This window comes from Polyodon spathula, chromosome 22, assembly GCF_017654505.1.
Source record: "Polyodon spathula isolate WHYD16114869_AA chromosome 22, ASM1765450v1, whole genome shotgun sequence".
Lineage (NCBI taxonomy): Eukaryota > Metazoa > Chordata > Actinopteri > Acipenseriformes > Polyodontidae > Polyodon > Polyodon spathula.
Window position 1 is genome coordinate 11385335 of NC_054555.1, and position 22136 is coordinate 11407470.

The 22136-nt window shown below is 38.0% G+C and overlaps 1 protein-coding gene across 3 annotated transcripts in view; it reads right to left on the reverse strand.

Moving 5' to 3' along the window:
* LOC121297123 (teneurin-2-like) overlaps window positions 1–22136 on the reverse strand; it is a 483736-nt gene that overhangs the window by 94055 nt on the left and 367545 nt on the right. For all 3 annotated transcript variants that reach the window (XM_041223184.1, XM_041223185.1, XM_041223186.1), the window contains one exon: window positions 353–475. In XM_041223184.1, the coding sequence (XP_041079118.1) occupies window positions 353–475 (123 nt within the window). The remainder of the gene's footprint in view (window positions 1–352; window positions 476–22136) is intronic.

The following is a 22136-nucleotide window of genomic DNA, read 5'->3' on the forward strand; positions in this document are numbered from 1 at the left end:
TGAAATGTTCCTTTAACCATGTGAGAAGTAGATGTCTCAGTACAACATCATACCCTTGCACTTTACAAATGACCAGTGAAATAAAAATGTATGTATTAGCGCAAATACAACAAATAAATAAATACATTGATATCTGACCATCTGGTACGGTTGAGCTATATAAATGCAATTTACTCACAAAAAGGTCTTCAAAAGAGGGCCTAATGTTATTGGCTTAATAAGGACCCATGTTTTTTTTTTTTTTTTTTTTTTTTTGTATTTAAAACTTAATACCTGATTGAAAAGGACCAAACAAGAACACAGAGAAGGAGGGAACACACTGAGAAGGGGTTTAGATCCTTGTCAGCATTACCTCGGCCTCCAGATGGCACTGTTGCTACATCACTGTTGCCAGGTAACCCTGTGCTCAATCCGTTGTTGATCACATGACCATCAGCCGGCTGCAGCTGCCAGTTCAGTCCTAGCAGGTTCATGGCTTAAGAGAAAATAAAAACATACAACAGTTATTACTTTCAAAAGGAGTTTGCCAATACAGAATAAAGCTCCAGACAGAGTTTATCCAATTACACCACCTGTACGAGGGCTTATTGTAAATTCTGTTTTTTTTTATTAAATCTTTTTCAGGAATAAAATTTAATAAGGCAAAGAACACCATATTCAGTGTTGATCCTGCCAACTCCAACAGAGCTTACTCATACTCTGTTATGTTACCGTTCTTTGAAGTGCAATATATCTGTGTCTTCTTTATATACATGACCAGGCTATTTTTGACTGCAATATTATGAAAGTACTGTCATTATAAAACCACTTTAATATTTCACCTTGAATACTAAAACATTCGATTGTCAGTTTCAAATTCACAACATGATTACTAAGCATCTTCTATATAAAAAATATATCAGGAACATCATAGAAAAAGGCTAACAATTATAAGCATTGCATCACGAGTGAAATCTCTGATATCTCTTTCACTGGGAAAATAGTACAATCTGGATAAACGGACGTTATAAAGAGTCCATTGACAGCATAGGGACATCAGCCTGTTGCACAGCTGAATGGCTGATTTGGTGGAAGTCAAACGCTCAGTAGAAGTGGCAAGGACCTTAAAACAAGGTCAGACCAAAGTGCTTGTCATTTAACACTAGCTCTACAATACTTGTAGTTGTAGACAACAGTGTCTCTCTGGAGTAGAAAATCCTTAACTCTGTCGTCTCGGACTGTTATCTCCTCATAAACAATGTAGTTAGTTTTTGCTTATATATATATATATATATATATATATATATATATATATATATATATATATATATATATATATATATATACATATCTGTACACAGAGTTAATAACACATACAAGACACCGACTGTTAAGGGTATACCAACATTCCAAATCTTATCATGCATGTACAGCTATAGCCAAAAGTGGTACATCGCCTAGAATTCTAGGATTGAGACATAATTAAAAAAAAAAAAAAAAAAAAAAAAAACAACCTATATGAACATAATTTTGATATTTTATTTAACATCTTATAGTCAAGCAAACTACAAAATTATATTACAAAAGTCTACCAGAAGTCATAATAGTAGTAGACTGTTTCATGTTAGCTTTCACATTTTTTAATTGTTGTCACTTTTTTCTTTAACTTTTTCACAAAGCGGTATGTAATTAAATATGTTAAGGTAACATTATTCAGCAGGTTTTATTCAACGTTATGAAGCTAAATATGTTAATTCTATAGGGTGATGCAACACTTTTGCTGTAGATGTCATTCCATGCATCATATGTATAACATAATTCTGAAGTTAAAAAAAAAAAAAAAAGATGTTTAATAGCAGTTCCTGATTACAATCTTCATTTCTATGATGTACAATAAGTTAATATTTCATGTTTAGGGGTCTCATTATAACAGAAATAATTTAGCATATTTTGATCTGACTGAGTTCATATTGCAAGAGATGACACCTCTATTAATAATGAGACAACCAACAAAAAATGTTTTAACTTATGGTAACAAATGAGTTTGAAATATATTTCTGAGGGGTCATATTGACCAAATTTACTCAGGATTTATTCAAGATTTTATTGCAGGGTCTGTGTACCCCTCAACCCCACACTAAAACAAACCTGTGAGTTAATTCCCAAACATGGTAAAGTAGAAGTGAAATACATGTACAGTTCTACTTTCTGTTTATTTATAAGCTTAAAATAGTGTTATATTTTGCACTGGTAAGCGCTGTTGTTTAAATAATTATGTAGAAAAAGCCATTAACCTTTATTGTTCCGGAACGTTAATGATGAAGATTTACACAGCAGGCTTTGAAAATAATCAAGTTCAGATGGTAAAGAAGTGAAAACAGATCTTGATAACTTCTAGCTGGCAGAAAGAGCAATGGAACCCTGTGGCAGACACCATTTATTTTCTTTAAAATAAATAAATAAATAAACAGTTGTTGTTGTTCTCTGTGATACAGACACCGGTTTGAAAGTTACCTGGTATCACACCTGACCTTTATCTTTCACATCACCATTCCGCAGGTATTCACAGCTATGTGGCTTAACAATAATCTGCACATATAGATACTACTAATTACACAGTGTAACAATTTTTTTTTTTTTTTTGTTCCTGGGTAGTAAGTGTTATTTCCTAATTGCATATGCCTCAAAGGTATAGAAAAAGGCTATTATTCCCCACAAACTTTGTTTTTTTGACCAGTACAGTGATATTTCAAAATACAGTATAATCGTAAATCTCAAAAAACTACTCACTTCTAAATCTTTTGTAGTCATTTTTGTATTACTTTAGTATAAATACATGTTAATTTGGATTCATATGTTGTTTTTTTCTGACTTTATGTGAACGAAAAGACACACATTTGCCCGTTTTCCCATTGGAAATAGTGATATTTTGAAATATCACTGTCCTGGTCACAAAAGCAAAGTTTGTGGGGAATAATAGCCTTTTTCTATACTTTTGAGGCATAAGCGAATTAGGAAATAACACTTACTACCCAGGAACAAAAATTGTGTTACATAGTGTTATACAACATATATTCAGGGGGTGGATAAATAAAATCAGAACATCATGGGGTAATGTCAAAAGTCTCCGATCACTCGAGTCACTGTACAGTATAGAAGAACTTGATCAGTTAAGTTGCAAAATAGGTAAGGGTAAACATTCACCTTGAAACCAGGATATACTGTACGAGGAAGCATGTTTCTAGAAACAATATCACAGCCTGGAGGGATTGGTTATGTGATTCTCAAATGTTTTACAAACCTTTTTTTTTATTTTTTAAAGAAACATGTACTTTTCATGATTCCTTAGTTTTCCTTAGTTTTAAAGAGGAAGCTAGTGGGTACCTGACTCTTCGGTGCAACTGTATTCCAGACTACAACATGGCAACAGTGCCAGAAGACTATTGCTGTCTGTGGTAACTGACAGAAGGAAATATGCACATCAAATAATTACTAAATATGCACCAATACTAAATGCAAATAGTAAGCTAATTCTATTGAGCTAAATACAGACCGGCACCTTCATAATTGTGTCCTAGACTGTACAAAAAACAACAGCACTTTATACAATGAGAAAACTGAATCTTTTCTAAATGCAGTGTACTTTAAGGTAACCTAATGGACTAAGTACCTTACTAAGTGTTAACGTGTTTTAAATAACAAAAACAAATAAGGATAATGTGTTATACTGATAAAAATAGTAGAGGAAGAATGATGCATTTTCACTTCGACTAAAGCGATACGTAATTTGCTGCAGTACTGCCAACTTGTAAAATAAATTGTGAATTCAACAGGCATGAAGAAAGGAGGGAGAGGGCTACAATATTATAATAAAAACAGACACACTTGTGGCACAATGCAGCTTTAAGAAATTGTCTTTTACAAAAATAAAATCCAATCCACTAGAGTATAATTACTGCAGAGAAAGATCAGATTTCAGCATGACTCCAACAAAAGGCCTCACACCAATTAGTTACTGCAGGAGCGTGGTCAGTTGGCATACATAAGCATAAACCCAATGCTCAAAGCAGACAGCTTTCAGAATCATGTCAACTCAAGGCAATGAATGAAATTAACAATGTTGACCCTTTTTTTTGTCAAATTGGCCTAATGGCGCACACAATCTAAAAGCACAATATGTGGGAAACAATTCTATCTAACTAGAGCTCTTGTGTGGCCCTGCAATGCATTTAAATATGTTAAAAGTACAGGTGTTAGTTCAAAACCAAATGTTTCTCTCAGTAAAACAAACAAAAAAAAAATGCAATGCTGAGCTTGTAGAAAGCAGTGTGTAGGTGTTACTGGCTAGTTGAGTAGATTTATTTTTTGTATTAGTTTTTAACTCATCTGTAGATGGTGCTGAGTACATATTCTGCATATTGGCATGATGCATCATTAGTATAACAGCTGTTTCAACAGTAGGTAGTCTGTCTCTCTGTGTGTGTGTGAGACAGGGTGATTGGGCAAAAGAATTGGAAAAATGTTGTACTACAGGAATCTGCTCCTTATTGCAAGTCAGTTTCAGTCACAATTGGCAAAGCAGCAGACCAGATAGACTCTGAAGAGGACAGGAGGTCAGTGATGATTAATCTGGACAGACCCTGAATGACTTAATGTGGCAACACAGTGATTGACAGTTGTATGGCAGGTTGAATCAGTACTAACAGTGTTAAAGCAGCTGATTCTCAATTTACTGTCTGAGCTCAGCACACAGAAAGACAATATCACTTAAAATAATACAGGTTATGGTTGAACATTGACTCTAATTGCTGAGTAATTGTGTGCCCTTGTTTCAAGTAAAGAAAGTCAAATGAATGTTCTGGATATCTCTAGCAGACAGGCAGCTAATTTAGTGCAGTATTTAATAGTGAGAGCAGAGCTGGTTCTTCCTATTGCTCCAGGGTTATGCTAGGTTTACCCCCTACTGGGACGTACTGAATTGTAGGTCTCTCCCTTTTTTTTATAAATAAAAGAATGATGCGTTTCTGTAAAATCTCTCCAAAGACTAGAAGAGGGGGAGCGAATGTAACGGTTGTGAGCAAAGACAGCTTAGCGCAGCGTGAATTCCAATTTCTTCCCACAGAGCTCATTAGAAAACCTAAAATTAGTTAAATCTGGAAATGACACTTGGAAACATGCAGAGGGAATTAAACATCACTGCGGCCCCCCTGCAGATAATAGGAGGGCTGCCACTTGTGCTTTTAAGATTTCAGATTCTGACCAAGTGCACGTTAAATTGGCTACTCACAAGAAAACATTGATAAGTACTGTTATGTGCGAACACATGTTTTTTGGATGACAACACTGGTAATTTTTTAACCCATTGTTCAGGGAAGGTACACAAACGAACACTTAAATAGCCTATTGTCTCCAGGTTGAGATCAAGGGTGATGGCAACAATGCATTAATAATGGCCTGCATGATAGGGAAAACCAGTATACTGGCTCAACACAATAGCCTTAATAATGTACACAAAGTGTGAATCACTGGAAGGAAACTCATTGCATTATATACAATGTGTGCACATACACCCTGCTCCCCGATGCATTGCAAATTTGTAATTCCCAATGGAATGGAGCAAGACAAGCACTAAATGTGCCCAGTCGTATGGCTGCTTAAATGAAGGTGGAGAGGGGAACGTTAAATATTCTCTCCTTGGAGAACAGATCAGTAGGCTGAAAAGCACATTAATTTGCAAACCTAAAATGTTTTGATTTCTTTAAGCAATTCTGAATAAAAACTATAATTGCTCTGCACTATCTCCTTGCTTTTGTGGACCACAAAATTATGTTCTGCATATCAACCATTCTGACATGCCCAACTTGTTAACTTGATACACTAAATGTAACAGTTTCTTAAAAACATTTGTTCTTTTTCACAAAAGAACCTGATGGGTTTCCTTATTATTGTGCTGATAATAGAATTATATTTTGGTTCAGTTAGGGTTATAGGAAGTGATTTTGTACGAGGTATCAGCAACAATTTTTCATCTACAGCATTGTCTTTAAAATATCTGTACATTCCAAATTGTAAATCCAAGCAAATAAATACAAGATCTTTAACTGAAAAATGTATGGTGGCGGTTAGTGATAGTACTGCTTTATCTAATAAGTGATGGACTGTATATTTTTTAGCTTGTAGTTTGTAATGTATATACATTAGACCGTATAGTTTTTCAAGCCCTTGGATGGCCTCTATGAAAGTCTGCCCAGAAGAAAGATAAGGCACGCACTTATCTAACGGTCATTTGTCGTTGACATGATGTGCAAAATGATTCCAATTGAATCTTTAATTTACAGTTGTGCAGAAATGGAGGATTACGTCTTTTGATTCTGGGGCTGTGGGAGGAGGTTTCTTCCACCCGGAATGGCTGAATTATTGTTACAACACACTGTTGCATCCTCTTTGTTAAGCTCTCTCCCACACTTCTTGTCCTGAATACTGGGGGCTCTGCTACATATCCAAACATCTTCTCTGGGTGAGCACAGCATGTTCGATAAAAACAAACTGCAACAGGCACTTTAAGTGAGGGTAACGGTTCTCGCTGAGCTATAATACAGCTAAGTAAACAGCTCAATGTCTTGACAGATGTTCTAAAATCTTGACAAATAATGCCTGTAATATCACCAGTTAACAACATACGGCAATTTAACGGACATCATTTGTTGACATTTTCACTCATTTGTAAACATGTTTAAAAGTTCTCTTTCTCTCTCTTTCTTGCAATTGTAGACGGATCCTGCTGTGCTTGCTAGAGGATCATCCCCCAAGGGCTAAAGTGGAATATCGTCAGCTGGTGAGGAAACAGATAAAATACTGTGCTAGCAATCATCAGCTGAATGCAAGTTCAGAACAACAGGCTGACTCGCACATACATTATTCAATTCACTATATAGGTCACCTCTATGTATTTTTTATTTTAAAACATAATATTTGGCATTAGGTTAAAGGAATCTCTGTTTGCGGGCCTTGCTTTCCTCATCTGGAGAGTGAAATTGCCCCCACCCCTTCGGGGCCTGCTTTCCTGCTAATAACCAGCCAGTTGCTTCCCCTAATGAGTGAAATGCTTTGCAGCCAGTGAGATGATTCGACCTTGTAGACAACGCTAAGGCAAGGAAGTGAAGCAGTTACGCACTCCTAGAAGGCAAGCAATCTGAGAAATGTATTTTACCTCAAGCAGTACCAGATGTGTTAAAATGAAAACACACATTGGCTATAAAATGTGTTTCTTTAAAACCTATTTAATGAAAATAAGTGCACAACAGTTGTGGTAATTGGCTAAAACCACTTCGAGCAGGGGTTGGGGAATCAAATTCAAATCAGTTTCTAGTTTTGCTAACCCACTACTGGCAAATAGGGAGCACACATGCATTTTTTTTTAAATGTACCGCACACATGGTTACTTACTAATACACATTCTGCTTACATCAGAAACCAACTTACAGTAAAATAAAATAAAGATAAACTACCAAAATCAAATGTTGCCTGAAACCAACATTTGGCAATATACGTGAGAGCATCTATATTTATAAGCTGTATCTACAGTATCTCGACTTGGATCAACTGCGAAAAAGGATTTTTTACAGCCACAGTATAACAGATTAGGACAGCTATTTCATTTTGTATGTGTTGTACAACAGATGCCTTTGGCTCTTTCATTATCAGGATCACCTTTGCACAGCACTCGCCCCCTAATACAAACCATGCAAGGAGGTATTGGGGTGTATCAAGGTTCAATATTTTTAAGTGATAAGATTAAGTAACTACAAAAAACAGTCTTAATAGATATGTTTCTATAGGTTGGAAATCAAAATGAATAATTAATTACTTTAGTACTGCAGAGTGGCACAGTTTGTAAAAAAAAAAAAAAAAAAAAAAAACATCAGATTTGCTCAAAAATCTGTAATCATCCCAAAGTTTGCACACTCTCATCCATGACATTGAACAGTGATGCTATTTGAAAATGTTTGGTTGAAATAAGATTTTGACCTCAAAAAACTAAAGAAACAGTTACCACAAAAAGACAATCCAGTTTCTTATTAGCACAACATTAATCCAAGACACTTTAAAATACAGGTACATTAAGTGCACTGTACTAATACTTTTGCAGCAGTATTTCATGCAAAATTACGACCAAACAATATAAATTGGGAAAATAACTTTGTTAAATCCGTGGAGTTACGTTTTCACAATTCCATAATCGTGTAGTAAATATCAATAACTGGTACCTATATATAGCACATGGATATCTCAATTATCATTCTGCTGTATCACAAAAGAGTTCCCTTGTGTGTGGGGACCCTAATACCTGCTCCACAGGAAGTACATTTCATGTGGTGGAAGGATACATCAGTGAGTCAAAGCAACAGTAAGTCTATAAGAAACTTGCTTGTGTGCTCATGTGTAGGAAATATTTTTAAAAGGCTTTTTACTACCCCTTTAAGAGAGCAATAGCGGAGACACATACATGGACAGATGTCACAGTCAGCCGAAACAAAAGTCTGGGACGGTTCCTTTGAGAGACGCTGATTGCCTCACTGCAGGGCAAATATATCCCTGACTTTGCTGGAAAAATAAAACCTCAGGGACAATTTAGTCCCACAGACATGCTGGAGCGTAGATGGCCACAGCGTCAGCATCTTCCTACTTTTAAAAACCACATCTACATTGTAATTTTGGTCCAGCAGACTCAATCCCTACCAGTGGGACTGAACAGTGTTTGAATTAGAGATTTGTTTGTAGTGCTGATCGGAACCTTTGTTTAGTCTTTGAAATATGTTTTTTTAATATTTAAATGTCATCAAAAACAGTAATAACCCTATGAAAAGGAGCTACAGCTGTACATGCTTTTACATGCTTCTCATATTGAGGTTTCTACAGCTGCTATTAGCTTGGGGTCAATGACAACAATATGACAGGGGGGTTTGGACTATTGGTCAGTTCAGATTAACAAGAATCAACTATATCACAACATATGTAGAGTTTCCTGTGAGACATAATCACTTTATATATATGTGTGTGTGTGTGTGTCTATATATATATATATATACATTTTTTTAAATGTTATTTATTTATGTGCTATTAACCACATTCATCTGACACGCAGTCTCCATTAGACACCATAATTCAGGCTATTGAGCTCAGTATCATTCATTTCAAAATCATACCTTTAGGCATACCTGGAATGGACCTGCAGTTTAATGCAAGTGCTTTGAATTTCATCTACAAAGCTGCAAACAGGGCTGAAGGGCTGGGTAGGAGCTCAGTGGGATGTAACCTGTCATTTGGGATGCAGCTCTAATCCCAGAAGGCAAAGCTTCTGATGAGGTGTTAATGAAAGACGCACAATCCCCATGGGGAGCCTTACTTCAAAATGATGTAACTAACTGTAATAAGTGCAATTTTAAATGCAATGTGTCCCAGTATTTACACTTTCCCTCCAGTGTTATGCTGTGGTCATTAGGGTCACAGGGACTGTACTGCAGAATGGAATCTCTTCTACTTTATTCCTCTTAATGAAGTATACTGGGGAGTGTTGAGGGGATCTTGACCTTACACACTTGGTTCAGTTCCCTTCAATGAGTTTCCAGTAGTGCGTCCCTGCTGTTTACCTTACCTGATGCAATCACAGGCTCAGTATTCACCACGCTAGTTCCTACATACACTTCTTCTGCCATGGCCTCTTTTGTAGCTATAAAGGACCTGATTTTAAATACATATAGCTACCGATACCAACTATATCTGTTCTGTTTTTATCCATACTTTTTGATCTTTGCTATAATAACAAGACTTTGACTCCACTTACTTTTATACTTCAGTGAAGCAGATGAAGCCACTATTTATCACAAAATCGAATGCTTTTTTCCATTCCAGAAAGCAAAAAAAATCTCAACATTAGAGAAAAACAAAAACCATTCAGAATGCTAATTTATATTTGTGGAATATTTTAAGGCTTTGAAATGAGCATAGGTATAGGAGCCACCCACTGCAGTTTCAAGTCCTGGATTGCATCGTACAGTTACGGTGGCTAGTGGCAGTACACATACAAAAGCACTCATGCATTTATGTTATGCTTGGCTTTTTTCAGCTACCTTTAGGGTATCATGTATTCAAATTCCCTTCACTGAGTGGCTTTCAGCTGTTCTGCAACATCAAGTATGCAAGGCATGCTTCAATAGTGGGGTCCTGGGGATTGTGTTCTCTCTGTTACACATTATGAGGTGTACAAGCAGTTCTTCTAAAAAGAGAAAGAGAGAAGCGTAGAGCGTCGAGGCAAGCAGGAAACTTTTGCACCACTTCTGCGAGCATTGTTCCTGTTAGTTTGGATTGAATTCCAGTCAGGCTAGATTCACAGCTTGTTCAGCATTAAAAATGCAGAAAGGGCTAAAAGAATGCACTGTCTAATATACAGCAAGATGTGCTTGGACCTCTTAGATTAGATTCTTTGATTGGCCACAGGTACAAAGTTTATAACATACATAACATTTGATCTCAGTGTTATGGTCTAAACAACGGCTGATCTACAGTATATACTGTCATCCTTTAACTCTATAGTTATCCCACTGCTGTTTTTCCCCTAGGGCTGACTTATTTACAAATAATACAAAGAGGTTTGTGATAGGTCAGGCCTATGAGTCAACTGTATTTAGATCATCAAAATGAACTTTAACTCTCACACTGGTATATATCATTCAAAGTAATTTCTGTTGCAATACCAATAGAAAACCAGTTGCTAAACCACCAAAACCACTCAATGGTTAAAAACAAGTCTTCAATGATTTCCCTTTACGTTTGGTATATCAATTTTAAATCTGATCACCTCTGATTTACACAAATGCACTGAATTTTCTAAATGCTTTCAATTAATGTTGTTTTTTTTTTTTTAACACAGTATTTGTTACATTATATTGCAAGTCTGTTAGATAGATTGTGTGTGTATGTTAGTAACATGCACCCTCTGCTGTAAATACAAAATGAGCGTAAGGAAAAATGTCCACCACATATACAAGTGAAAATGTATGTGTGGCATGACTATAATACTTTCAATATCTTGTGGTAAAGAATATTGTAACTAAGTTGTACCAGAATTGACTAAGTGGTGCTCAAGATAAAAGTAAAAACGGAAGTGTGATAGACATACATAAAGATAAATTCTGAGAAAGTAAAACGTCAACAGATTCTCATTGAGCGTTTCCAAATTACAGATGATTTATCTGCAGCCTCCCAGGATCCACTCATCAAAAGAAGATGCAGATATTCACAACAATATATCTCACGCTTTACATTCTTATCCATTTACAAGGAATAGAATGTTATTCATACAGGCTTACAGAGTAAGAGAAGGTTCATTTAGCACATGCATTTGTGAATCTTTATAATTTGTGCTAAAAAAATATCAACTAAATTTCATCACAAGTGTGACAGTTATTTTGCATTGTATTATACAGTACACCTCTATGTGGTGCAGTAGTCTGGATTTGTTCGTGTGTGTGTGTGTGTGTGAATTGTAAAAGGCAGTCTGAATCTGGTGCTGCAATGCAATTTACATTTTTACAATTCCTCCACCCTTATCTTATCATCACACATTTTAGATAGCATGGATAATACATGACTCAAATATGCCACACCAGAGAAATAATCCAGTAACTCTGAGCTGCCTTGGAAATTGACATTTTCCCAAATATTTGAATCTGGTTTCAAATCCACTCATGACTGAAATGAGAAGTGGAAAAATATGTAATCTTATCCGACATCTGTGAAAGGTCAAACAGATTTAAACCTACATAATGTCATCTCACATATACTCTACATAGATGATAATCAGCAGTGTGGATCGTGATAATATACATACTCCACCGAGTCAGACTGCTTTATCTGCTCAAGTTCTTCACAAATTTTTAAGCTGGTCATTCTTGCTTACTATTTTTAAGACTTATATGCGCTAGCAAAAAATGACAACCACCTGTTATAACAATGTCACTAAGGTACAAGGCCATTGTGGGCATGTTTGTAGTGTGTTCAAATTGGTTCAGGAGTAATACTAGAATAATTCTTTATTGATGATCTGAAATCCTCCATAGAAGCTGGGGGTTGGAATCTGAGGTGAATTCCATTCTTCACGATGAAGTTATCACTTTTGTTCCTTATGTTAATTCAACTATCAATCTGGGTAGAATTTGCCAATCAAGGTGTTCATCAATGTCTATTCCAATAGGGAGATGCATCTTTTTTATAAAACAAATGTTCCTCAATATTTAAATGCTTACCTGAAAAACAGCAAATACTAAACGGTAGAATATTTCTTGTACTGGACAGACGGACCTTAAGCAGAAATATTTCCATTGAAAACATTTTAAAGAAATTGTGCTTCTATATGCAATGTGTGTTCAATCATTTACTGGAAACAAACTAAACCAGCTGCCAGGTTCCTAAATTCAACGAAACAAGTAGTGCATCAATAATTCAAACATTTGCTGTATTTATTTTTAAGTGATACAAAATATGTACCGTATATTTACACTTCTTTCATAAATGGGAATTTTCACAGGAAACTACAATACATATTACATGGCAATGGGTAAATTTAATGGAAATTATGAAATCTGTGATAGCTGTCATATTTATCGCAGGTGTTACAATTTTTTTAGTCCACCCCTTGTACATTTTTCACAGCAAACCACCTGCAACCTAACTCTGCAACAAGCCTGTTGTTTTGAATAATAATTAAATGGAAAGGACCTTCCTAAACGCTGCACAGTGTATGTCCCGCAATACAAATACATATTTTAGTAAAACACATACAGACCTGACAAGTGCGGCTTGACAACACGGCAACCTATTTAAAGACCTCACTTTTGCCTTCCCTGCTGATGTACAGACAGATACCTCATATCTCTAAAATAATAGAAAATTACCTGCTAAGCAACTACAGCGCAATTAGCACAAAGCAGGGGTCTTTTTTCACTTCGAAACTTTCATTGGTACCAAATGGTTTTTTTTGGTGATTAATTGCAAGCTTATCTGACCTTATTTTGTCCATCAGCTATTCTTGAATTCTAAATTGCTTCTATTAAGAAGTTCATATGACAGTGTCTCTTTGTCTGTTTCATCGAGTCGGAATAATCTACCTGCTGAAATCATCTGATCCCTGTGTGTAGAGATTTGGAGTACAGTTCCAAATCCTTGCACTGTACATTAACTTCATGCATTAAATTTAAAAAATGTATCTTTTTATTCACTTGCATAGAGCATAACAAGAGCCGAGGTAGATATAAACTAACATTACAGTCCAAGTGGACCCTGATCACTAAGCTTTAATTTAAAAGGTTTTTTCAGCAAGTTGTTACAGAGGTGTTGTACCCCTCTGAAATGACAATACTACACCTAGCGGTGTGATAAGCTATGATTAGAACAAAAGATTGGCTTTCATGCACTGTGAAGAAGGACCTGTGGTGTGAAACAAAGGATCACATCGGAAGCATTGTGGTTTCTCTTCTGGTGCTGTCCTGGCCTGGAGCAAAGGATGTGAATGAGTGTGAGATTGTTTTTGAGTTCAAAACACAGGCACCCAGGTTTAATTCAACTATGTTTTGGTTTTTTTTCTAAAGCCTGTTTTGATTTCCACTTCGGTTTAATTCAATTTTAAAACTATTTTTGAAACTGAATTATAGTGTATGTAGTTACAAACACTACACAAAATGTAACTTGTGGGTGTGACCATGGAGGAAACAGACCCTACTTAACAAGGTCTAAGACACCACTAGAAGTTGCAGTGTCCCAGAATCATGCTCAGTTTCCACTGATAATGTTTTACTAAAACACGAACACAGCTAACAAGAGGGCTTGACAACACAGCAACCTATTTAAATATGTAAAACCAATTTAAAAAATATAGAGGCACTAGAACGTTGAAGGTCTATGATGAATTTAATTTGGTTTGGAATTAATTAAACTTTTCTTGTCTTTTTGTTTTCTTTTTTTTAAAGAGGGCGTGGGAACAATTTCTCAGTGAACTAGTTAACAAATACATTTCCCTATGCAAGCAAAATCTCAAATCGGTGTAGATCCACTGTTGTCTGTCTTTTGTTGACAGCCTCTGAATGGGCAGTAAAACTGTTGATTAATGATACATGTTACAGTGCCAAGTCTCCATACACTGTGAAGTACTATAGTCATAAAACAGTTCCTCTACACACTGGCCATGTATCTATGCTCAAAAGTATTGCAGGACTGCATGTCCTTTTATTTTCTGTAGTCTTGGGTCAGTTGTCAGGAATAAACTATACTGTTAAACTTGAGCGGTTACAGTAAGTGGAGTTAACTCAAGTATCAGTTCACCATTAACCTGATGAAGTACACTTTTACAACAGTGTTGATATAACAAATGTGGCTGTTTTGCTGTTGAACGCAAACAATAGTACTTTCATTGATTACAATAGTGTTAATCAAATGTATATTATATACAATCCCTGTACACGTGCAACACACACAAATAAACAAAAACAAAAGCTGTAAACATACACATTACAGTGATACCATATTTTTTATTATGAATATGTTAAAACTGTACAGCAACTTACTTAGTCAACCTAAACTTGTCTAATCTTTTACCTCCCAAAGTGACAGTAAGTGGGGTAGAAGTCAACTGCACGATGGCTAAATGTGAGTGTTATTAACCAGATTGTGACAAGTGATATTATCAGGAGCTTTTTCTCATTTACTCTCATTATATTCTGTCCGGGGCATTTCAATGCAGTGATAATAAGTGGGGGTGACATCAGTTTCACTGTACATGTTCTTTGTGATTGTCCCTGCTGCATTTGTTTGCGATGCTGTGAAATTGGCACAAGGCATGAGGTGACCAAACAATGTTCTATAAGGAGGTGGTCTCTGCGCTGAAGTCTGATCTTGTAAGTGTAAGCTGGCCTTGAGCACTTTACTTAACATTTTCAATTCCCTTGCACTGTCAGCCATCACAAAAGAATACAGTATACAGGGGTAATGAGGTCCTTATAAATATGGATGTAATCAACACTGGACTTGCACCAACAGACACACATCTGAGCACCTTGTGAATTATTCATGCAGAGTGCCAGAAAGAGCACACATTTTAAAACAAGCTCATATTTAAAACAGAGCATTTCAAAAACGTATTTATGTTTACATTATAATAAGGTTACACAAACGTTACATTATATTAACTGTAGGTAAATTAATGTCTTGACATTTATATTACACCAAAAGTTATAAGTCACTGCTAAGCCCGGAATACATGTGGAAACTGGCTCAAAATCAAAAAGCTTATGGTTTTAGTGGCAGACAATAAAACAAAAAACAAACTGATGACCACAAAATAATTTATCAAGTTCCTAAAAGCCAAAAGGCAATTTGCACCATTTTGTGTGAAAAAGGAAAACCCAACAGTAGCTGGACATTTCCCATACTGTTTAATGGTGTTTGCAAGCACCTGCTGTGGAAATACAGAGTTATTATTATTATTATTATTATTATTATTATTATTATTATTATTATTATTATTATTAATTTATCTTTTTTTTTTTACTCCAAACCTGCTATTACCAGGGAAAGGCAGATTTACAGAGAGGGAACGGAAAGTTAATAACTCAATATTGAAGCAACAGAACCTAGAGCCACAGAGCAGTCTAAGAAACATCAGCATCAGGTAAATGTAAAAAAGATATTAAAATGTGACTTATAGCTACTTTGATATATACACAAGGTACACTTTTGAGTCATTCATTGAAATCTTTGCAGTTGTTTTTTGGTAGTTTTGTGACCTGTACAGTTTCATTTTCCTGTCACAAAACAGTGGCCTATTTCTGCATATAAATCGGTTCATTTCAGTTATACTTTTCATCTGGAATCTGAAATATATTAGAAGTTTCAACAGCCGCAAAATCTTTTAAAACAATCAAATTCTTCTTTGAAGACCATCATTTCTTTAGTGTTCATTTCTGATGTTTTATTGACTGCACCAATTAAGGAGAAAATGCTTCCTTTCCTCCCAGCCCTGTCTTGCAAGACAGAATACTGATTTATTAGAGGAGATTATGAATGCAAAACTAAGAACAAAGTGCCTTTAGATAGTTATCATTTTTCAGCAATTAGAGAAAATTTGTTTGCTGTTTATGCTTTAATTGCTATAGTCCCTAAAAGATTCCCTGGGGACTGATCAAAGACAACATTCTATTCCCCATAATATATGATGCCAGACTCAATTTCCTTGCATCAGAAAGGCTCACCTGTATCCTAGCAACCATGTTGAAAGCCTTAAAATGCCTCGACCACACTTCACAACAGTTAAAGCTTAAAACTGCATTTGGACCATCTTAAGTGCTTGAAACTGTTGCGGAGGAAAACACTTTAGCTAGGTAACACTACTGTGTGCATAGTCCAAAACAGGAGTTTCTCCCTTGTTATTTTGTTGTGAACAGTGCAAGAGTAAATACATTATTTAACATTTTATTTTACCTGGTAAGGATTGCCTTCAAGCTATTGCAGTTTTAATACACTGATTGGCCAAAAGATTAAAGCAGAGCCGTAGCATAAGTGAACCAGTCCAAAATATAACCTAAAACCCATTTAAAAAATGTACTCATACACACAACTTTTGATTCTGTTTTTAATATCCTCCCTAGTGGTCATTACCTGTTGATAACTGATCTTAATTAACTGGTAGGTAATGACCAAGGTGCTGGACATTAATGCTTAAATATATTTTTTTTTCTTTAGCTATTTTTCTGATTTGTTTGTTGCTGTCACTTTTGATTCCAACTGATATTTGGTAAGGGAATATTTTTGTCTGTATATGATAAACACTGGACACATGAACTAATGCAATATACAGAATAAAATGGTTTGAAAGGAAAACAAGGACCCTCATTTTCAAAGCTTTTTATTCCAAGGTGTAAATTGCACTGTTTATTTCTGAAAATAAATAAACACCAGTAATGTTTGCAATATTGGTAGTTTTATTATATTTTCATAAAAAGGGTTCAAATTGTCCACTGGAATAAAAGGCTCTGAAACACAGGCGTCTGAATGTAATTGCTTTTTCTCATGTCTAGCTCTGTGACAAAAGAGCTAGGAGAAAAGTAAACAAGTACACACTGTTTTCACCTTTAAATAATATTAACGTATAATGAAAAGGATCAAACTACGACAAGTGAGGTCTCGGCCGTCCAGCAGATTGAGCTCCATAATACGGCTCTATTGATCAGACTGATTCAGAGGTGAGGTGTTCCATTCAAGACTGGCAATGGGTTTGCAGAGTCTACAAGGACAATCTGTAACCTTTGGCAGAAGCAAGTGAAAATGCTACAAAATTGATGCTGTGCTTAAACATGCAATATGATTAAAGAGCACAAAACTACAGAAGCAGTGTCTTACTGAAATCTAGTATTTTCTTTCTTTTTCAATTTTGCTACTGTTTAAACCTATATCAAACAAAATTACTTTCCTTTGATCATGGTCTGCATCTTCTTTGCAAAGCATCGTAATTTGTAACAGTGACATTTTCCCTGTTAATCTGCGGCTGGATTTGAATGAGGGCAGATCTAGTATAATACAAAAAAAAAAAAAAAAAAAGATTCAATATTGAAAAGGATATTCAACTTTAGAACACTTATTACTAGCAGCTTGTATTTTACAATCATTAAACAGTAAAGGTAATCATAATGTGATATAATTTTCATCTCTTACAAACTATCTGTGGGAATTATCTGAAAATGTCAAGTAAAAGGCTCAAATAAATACCAGAGTGGACGCTTCTTTACCAGTAAGATGTATATGACTCATAGGAATCTGTGGACGTGGGCATTGCTAGTTTAGTGACAAAGGCTGGGCTAATTAACTCCCTACAACTAATCATATTTCTGTCAAGTAATTTTGAAATTGCTATACTTTTCATGATACACTTGTAGGCTAGCACATCATACAACTAATCATATTTCTGTCAAGTAATTTTGAAATTGATATACTTTTCATGATACACTTGTAGGCTAGCACATCATACAAATAATTTTTAATCTGTCTACATCATTTTCATAAAGATTTACAGCAAGCTTTGGCTTTGTGTTTTCAGTGATTTAGTTATCCAATATTAATCCAATTCCCTTTAAATCTTTTGTAAACATAAGTCTGTTTCCTCTATAAATATTAACCAAATAAATCAGAGTGATCTATTTTTTTGTATTTGTGTTGTGTTTGTAGATATAAACAAGAAAGAAAGTTTTGTTACACCACCTTTGTTGGCCTGTAATTTATGGGTAGAATTACAGAGACAGAGTGCAGCTGTGGCCCAGAGAAACTGTACAGCTAAAGCTAAGCATAATCCCACGTGTAATGTAAAACCTTTTCTGTTCAGGGTGCCTCAGTGCTTTCTCATTCAAAGTGCTTTAGCTCTTTCTCCTTTCTACAGTAACGCATTACTCATAATGTAAACCATGTTCTGTTTGTATGAGAAATGTGATTTCTTTCCAGCAGTATTCTTATCATTCTCAAAGATCCACCTTGAATTTTGAGGAGATTCAATCAAAGAAGTAATTTCCTTTTTGTTAAATTCCTTAAGCCTTACAAAGGAACCTAGTTCTCTAATGTAACTATTATTAGAGCATAATAAGAGAGGGTGGAGAGTAAAAACAACAACAAAAAAAAGATACAGCTTAAAAATAAACAGTTCCCTTTCAATTCGAAAATGACCATCAGGGTATGGAACATTGCTGTCAGGCAGTAACGATTGGCTGAGCTTTATAGCAAAGCTGCCGATAGGCCTCTGCGTGAGCTGACGTGTAAGCCCACCCCCCTGGGAGATTTCTATACTCAGCGCGCAGAGACTCTCTTCCTCTTTTGTCTTCAGCATCGGTAGCTGTAGGTTATTAGAGCTTCGCACTGACTCTACTTATTAAGCTTAGGCTTGAGAAGCTGGTTTTTGCCCCTTCTCCTAGTTTATTTCAGTTGCTCTCATCATTTGTATTTTTGGTTTATATAATTGTGTATATATATCGCGTTTTTGTTTACTCTCGTGGTTTTCGTCTTTTCTTATTAATATAATTATTCTAATTATTTATTGTGTGTTTTTTGGGTTCTGTATATTATATATATGATATGATATGTGTGTGAAGTCTGCTCTGCAGCCCTATATATCTATTATCCACTGCTGTGTGTTCCCCACCGCGTGGTAGCTGTACGGTCTGCCCTACAGTCACTAAGCACTTGCTGCAGCGTCCCAAAAAAAAAAAAAAAAATCCCTTTTTCACCATTAAGAAGATGACCACATACTCCCTTAAGCACAAAGGTAAGTAATCACCAATAAGACACTATACCAGCACTAGCGTCTCCGCTCTGCTGTCCATCCTCATGTCCCTAGCCAATGCGGTGCCCCGAGCCCCAGAACAACCAACTGGGTCCGTCGCTAGCCAGCCAGTGGCTCCTCCACAACCTGCACCGGTCATTCCCCTTCCACTGCAACCTCAAAAGGAGTGGGATATCGATGCGGTTTCCAGAGACGCATCTGACATCCTGTAAAGGGACAGTATAGAGGCTGAGGTAGCCTCCCAGCACTCTGAGCAGGACACTGAGCTCAAGGTGCTGGATACTGATGACCCTACGCGGTCTGTGGTGGAGAGAGCAACCCGCCACTTGGGCATCAAATAGCCTAAGACAGAACTTCCCCGTTTGAGTCGTCTTCAGCCCAGTCCCATCAGTCCAGGATGCTCCCAGCATTCCCGGACTTTGTTAAGGAGGTGCAGTCTACTTGGAGGGCCCCGGCCTCTGCTCCTCCGACTTCTCACAAGGCTTTGGTCTTTACTATGCAGGGGGCAAGTGAAGCTGGGTTAGCGTTCTTCCCACCGGTGGATGCTGCGTTCGCCGCGTTGGTGAAGATGCCAACATTATCGGGGCTTACAAAAGACCCTACATACCCCAATAAGCAGTGCAGGACCACAGAGGTACACCTGAAGAAGGGGTACTCTGTGGCCACAGAGGCGGTCAGACTGTCTAATGTAGCCAGCTTACTGACAGTTTACCAGGTGGCACTCATTTGAGATCTACCTGAGTGCCCTTCTGCGGCCCTCAGAAGCAAGTTGGGCACGGTCAGTCAGCTCCTGAAGAAGCTGGCCCTGCTCAACACGTGGGCTCAGGGCAGGAGCATCGCGTCTCTGGTGGTGGCCAGAAGACAGATTTGGCTCTCGCAGGCGAGAGTGCAGGAGCCTGACAAGGCCCCGTTGCTGGATGCCCCAATTACACCGGAACACACATTTGGTCCGGTGGTGGAGGAGATGCTGCAACGCTCCGTCAAGGCGCGGGAGACATTGCAGCAAATGGCTAAGATAAGGCCAAATAAGCTGTTCCAGCCAAAGCGGCCTCAGGAACACCCATGGCGCAGGACATCGCCACAGCAGCAGGCGCAACCACGGTGCAGTAGGACCTCCACCGTAGGTCCATAAGTGAGCGGCCAACCCGTGTTGGCAAGATCACAGCGTGCAGAGTGGTGTCCTAGAGGAGGTGGCAGGCCAGTCAAAACAGCCCTGAAACCTCCAGGCAGCTGTTAGCCCACCCCTACACTGTTCTACAGCTCCAGTTCTGGCAAAAATGCATCAACGACACCTGGGTGCGCAAAACTATACTCACTGGGTACACTCTTCAGTTCCGGTTAAAACCTCCCCCCTTCCAGGGAGTGGTGGTAACTGCAGTGAAGTACTCGGTTCAGTCCTCAGCTCTGAATGCGGAAATACAGGCATTGCTCAGGAAGCGTGCCATTCAACAAGTAGACCCTGCTCTGTTCGACCAGGGGTTCTATTCCAAATACTTCCTGGTGCCCAAGAAGGACGGTGGGTTCCGCCCTATTTTAGATCTGCGAGTACTGAACAAATACCTGCGGAGGTTATCGTTCAGGATGCTTACGCACAGGCACATCATCCAGTCAGTCCAACACAGCGACTGGTTCACCATCGTGGACCTGACAGATGCGTACCTTCACGTTCCCATCTGCCTGGGTCACAGGAAGTATCTATGTTTGGCATTTTAGAGCAGGGTGTACAAGTTTTGTGTCCTCCCACTCGACCTGTCCCTAGCTCCTCGAACCTTTTCCAAATGTATGGATGCCATTCTAGCTCCCTTGCGGACTCAAGGTGTCCGACTGCTGAACTATCTGGAAAACTGGCTCGTCTGCGCGCAGTCGAAGGAGCAGTTGGCACAGCACACAGTGATGGTTACAGACCTTCTTCAGCGGCTAGGTCTGAAGATCAATTCAGATAAGAGGCACCTCGTGCCAAGCCAACAGACCGAATTCTTGGGTCTGCATCAATCAGCATGGAGCTGTGTCAGCTCATGCTGGGGCTGATGGCTGCCGCCTCGCAAGCCCTTCCCTTGGGCTTATTACACCAGCGACCTCTACAGGCCTGGTTCAATGCCTTCGCGTTGCATCCGCAGAGAGACAAACACCGCAGGTTGACGGTATCTCGAACCTGCTAGGGAGCACTGCGCTGGAGGAAAGTTCCGTCAAACATCCGCCAGGGCGTGCGCTTGTGTCCCATCTTCCGAAGGGAGGTTATCACAACCAATGCTTCCAACCAAGGTTGGGGAGCAGTCTTTAATGGCTCAGGGATCCGCGGAGTGTGGTCAGGACCCTGGAGGTCAGCCCACATCAATGGTCTGGAACTCAGAGCAGTGGACCTCGCCCTTCGACACTTCTTGCCAGTACTTCTAGGCAAGCACGTGTTGGTGCGGTCACATAACACCACAGTTGTGGCATATATCAACCGCCAGGGCAGCCTATGGTCCCCCCGCTTTCACCGAACGGTAACATGGCTGTTGCTATGGGCACATCCGCGTTTGACCTCTCTGCGCGCGGTTCACCTACCGGGCAGAGTTAATTATGAAGCGGATCTCCTATCCAGAGGAGGCCCTCTTGCAGGGGAATGGCATCTCCACCCTCAGGTGGTAGAGCACGTTTGAGAATGTTTCGGCATGGCGCGAGTAGATCTCTTCGCTTCACGAGAGACCACGCACTGCCCCCTATGGTTCTCGGTGAGGAACCTCGACAGTCCCCTAGGAGTTGATGCACTGGCTCAAGAATGTCCGCCAGGTCTCCTATATGC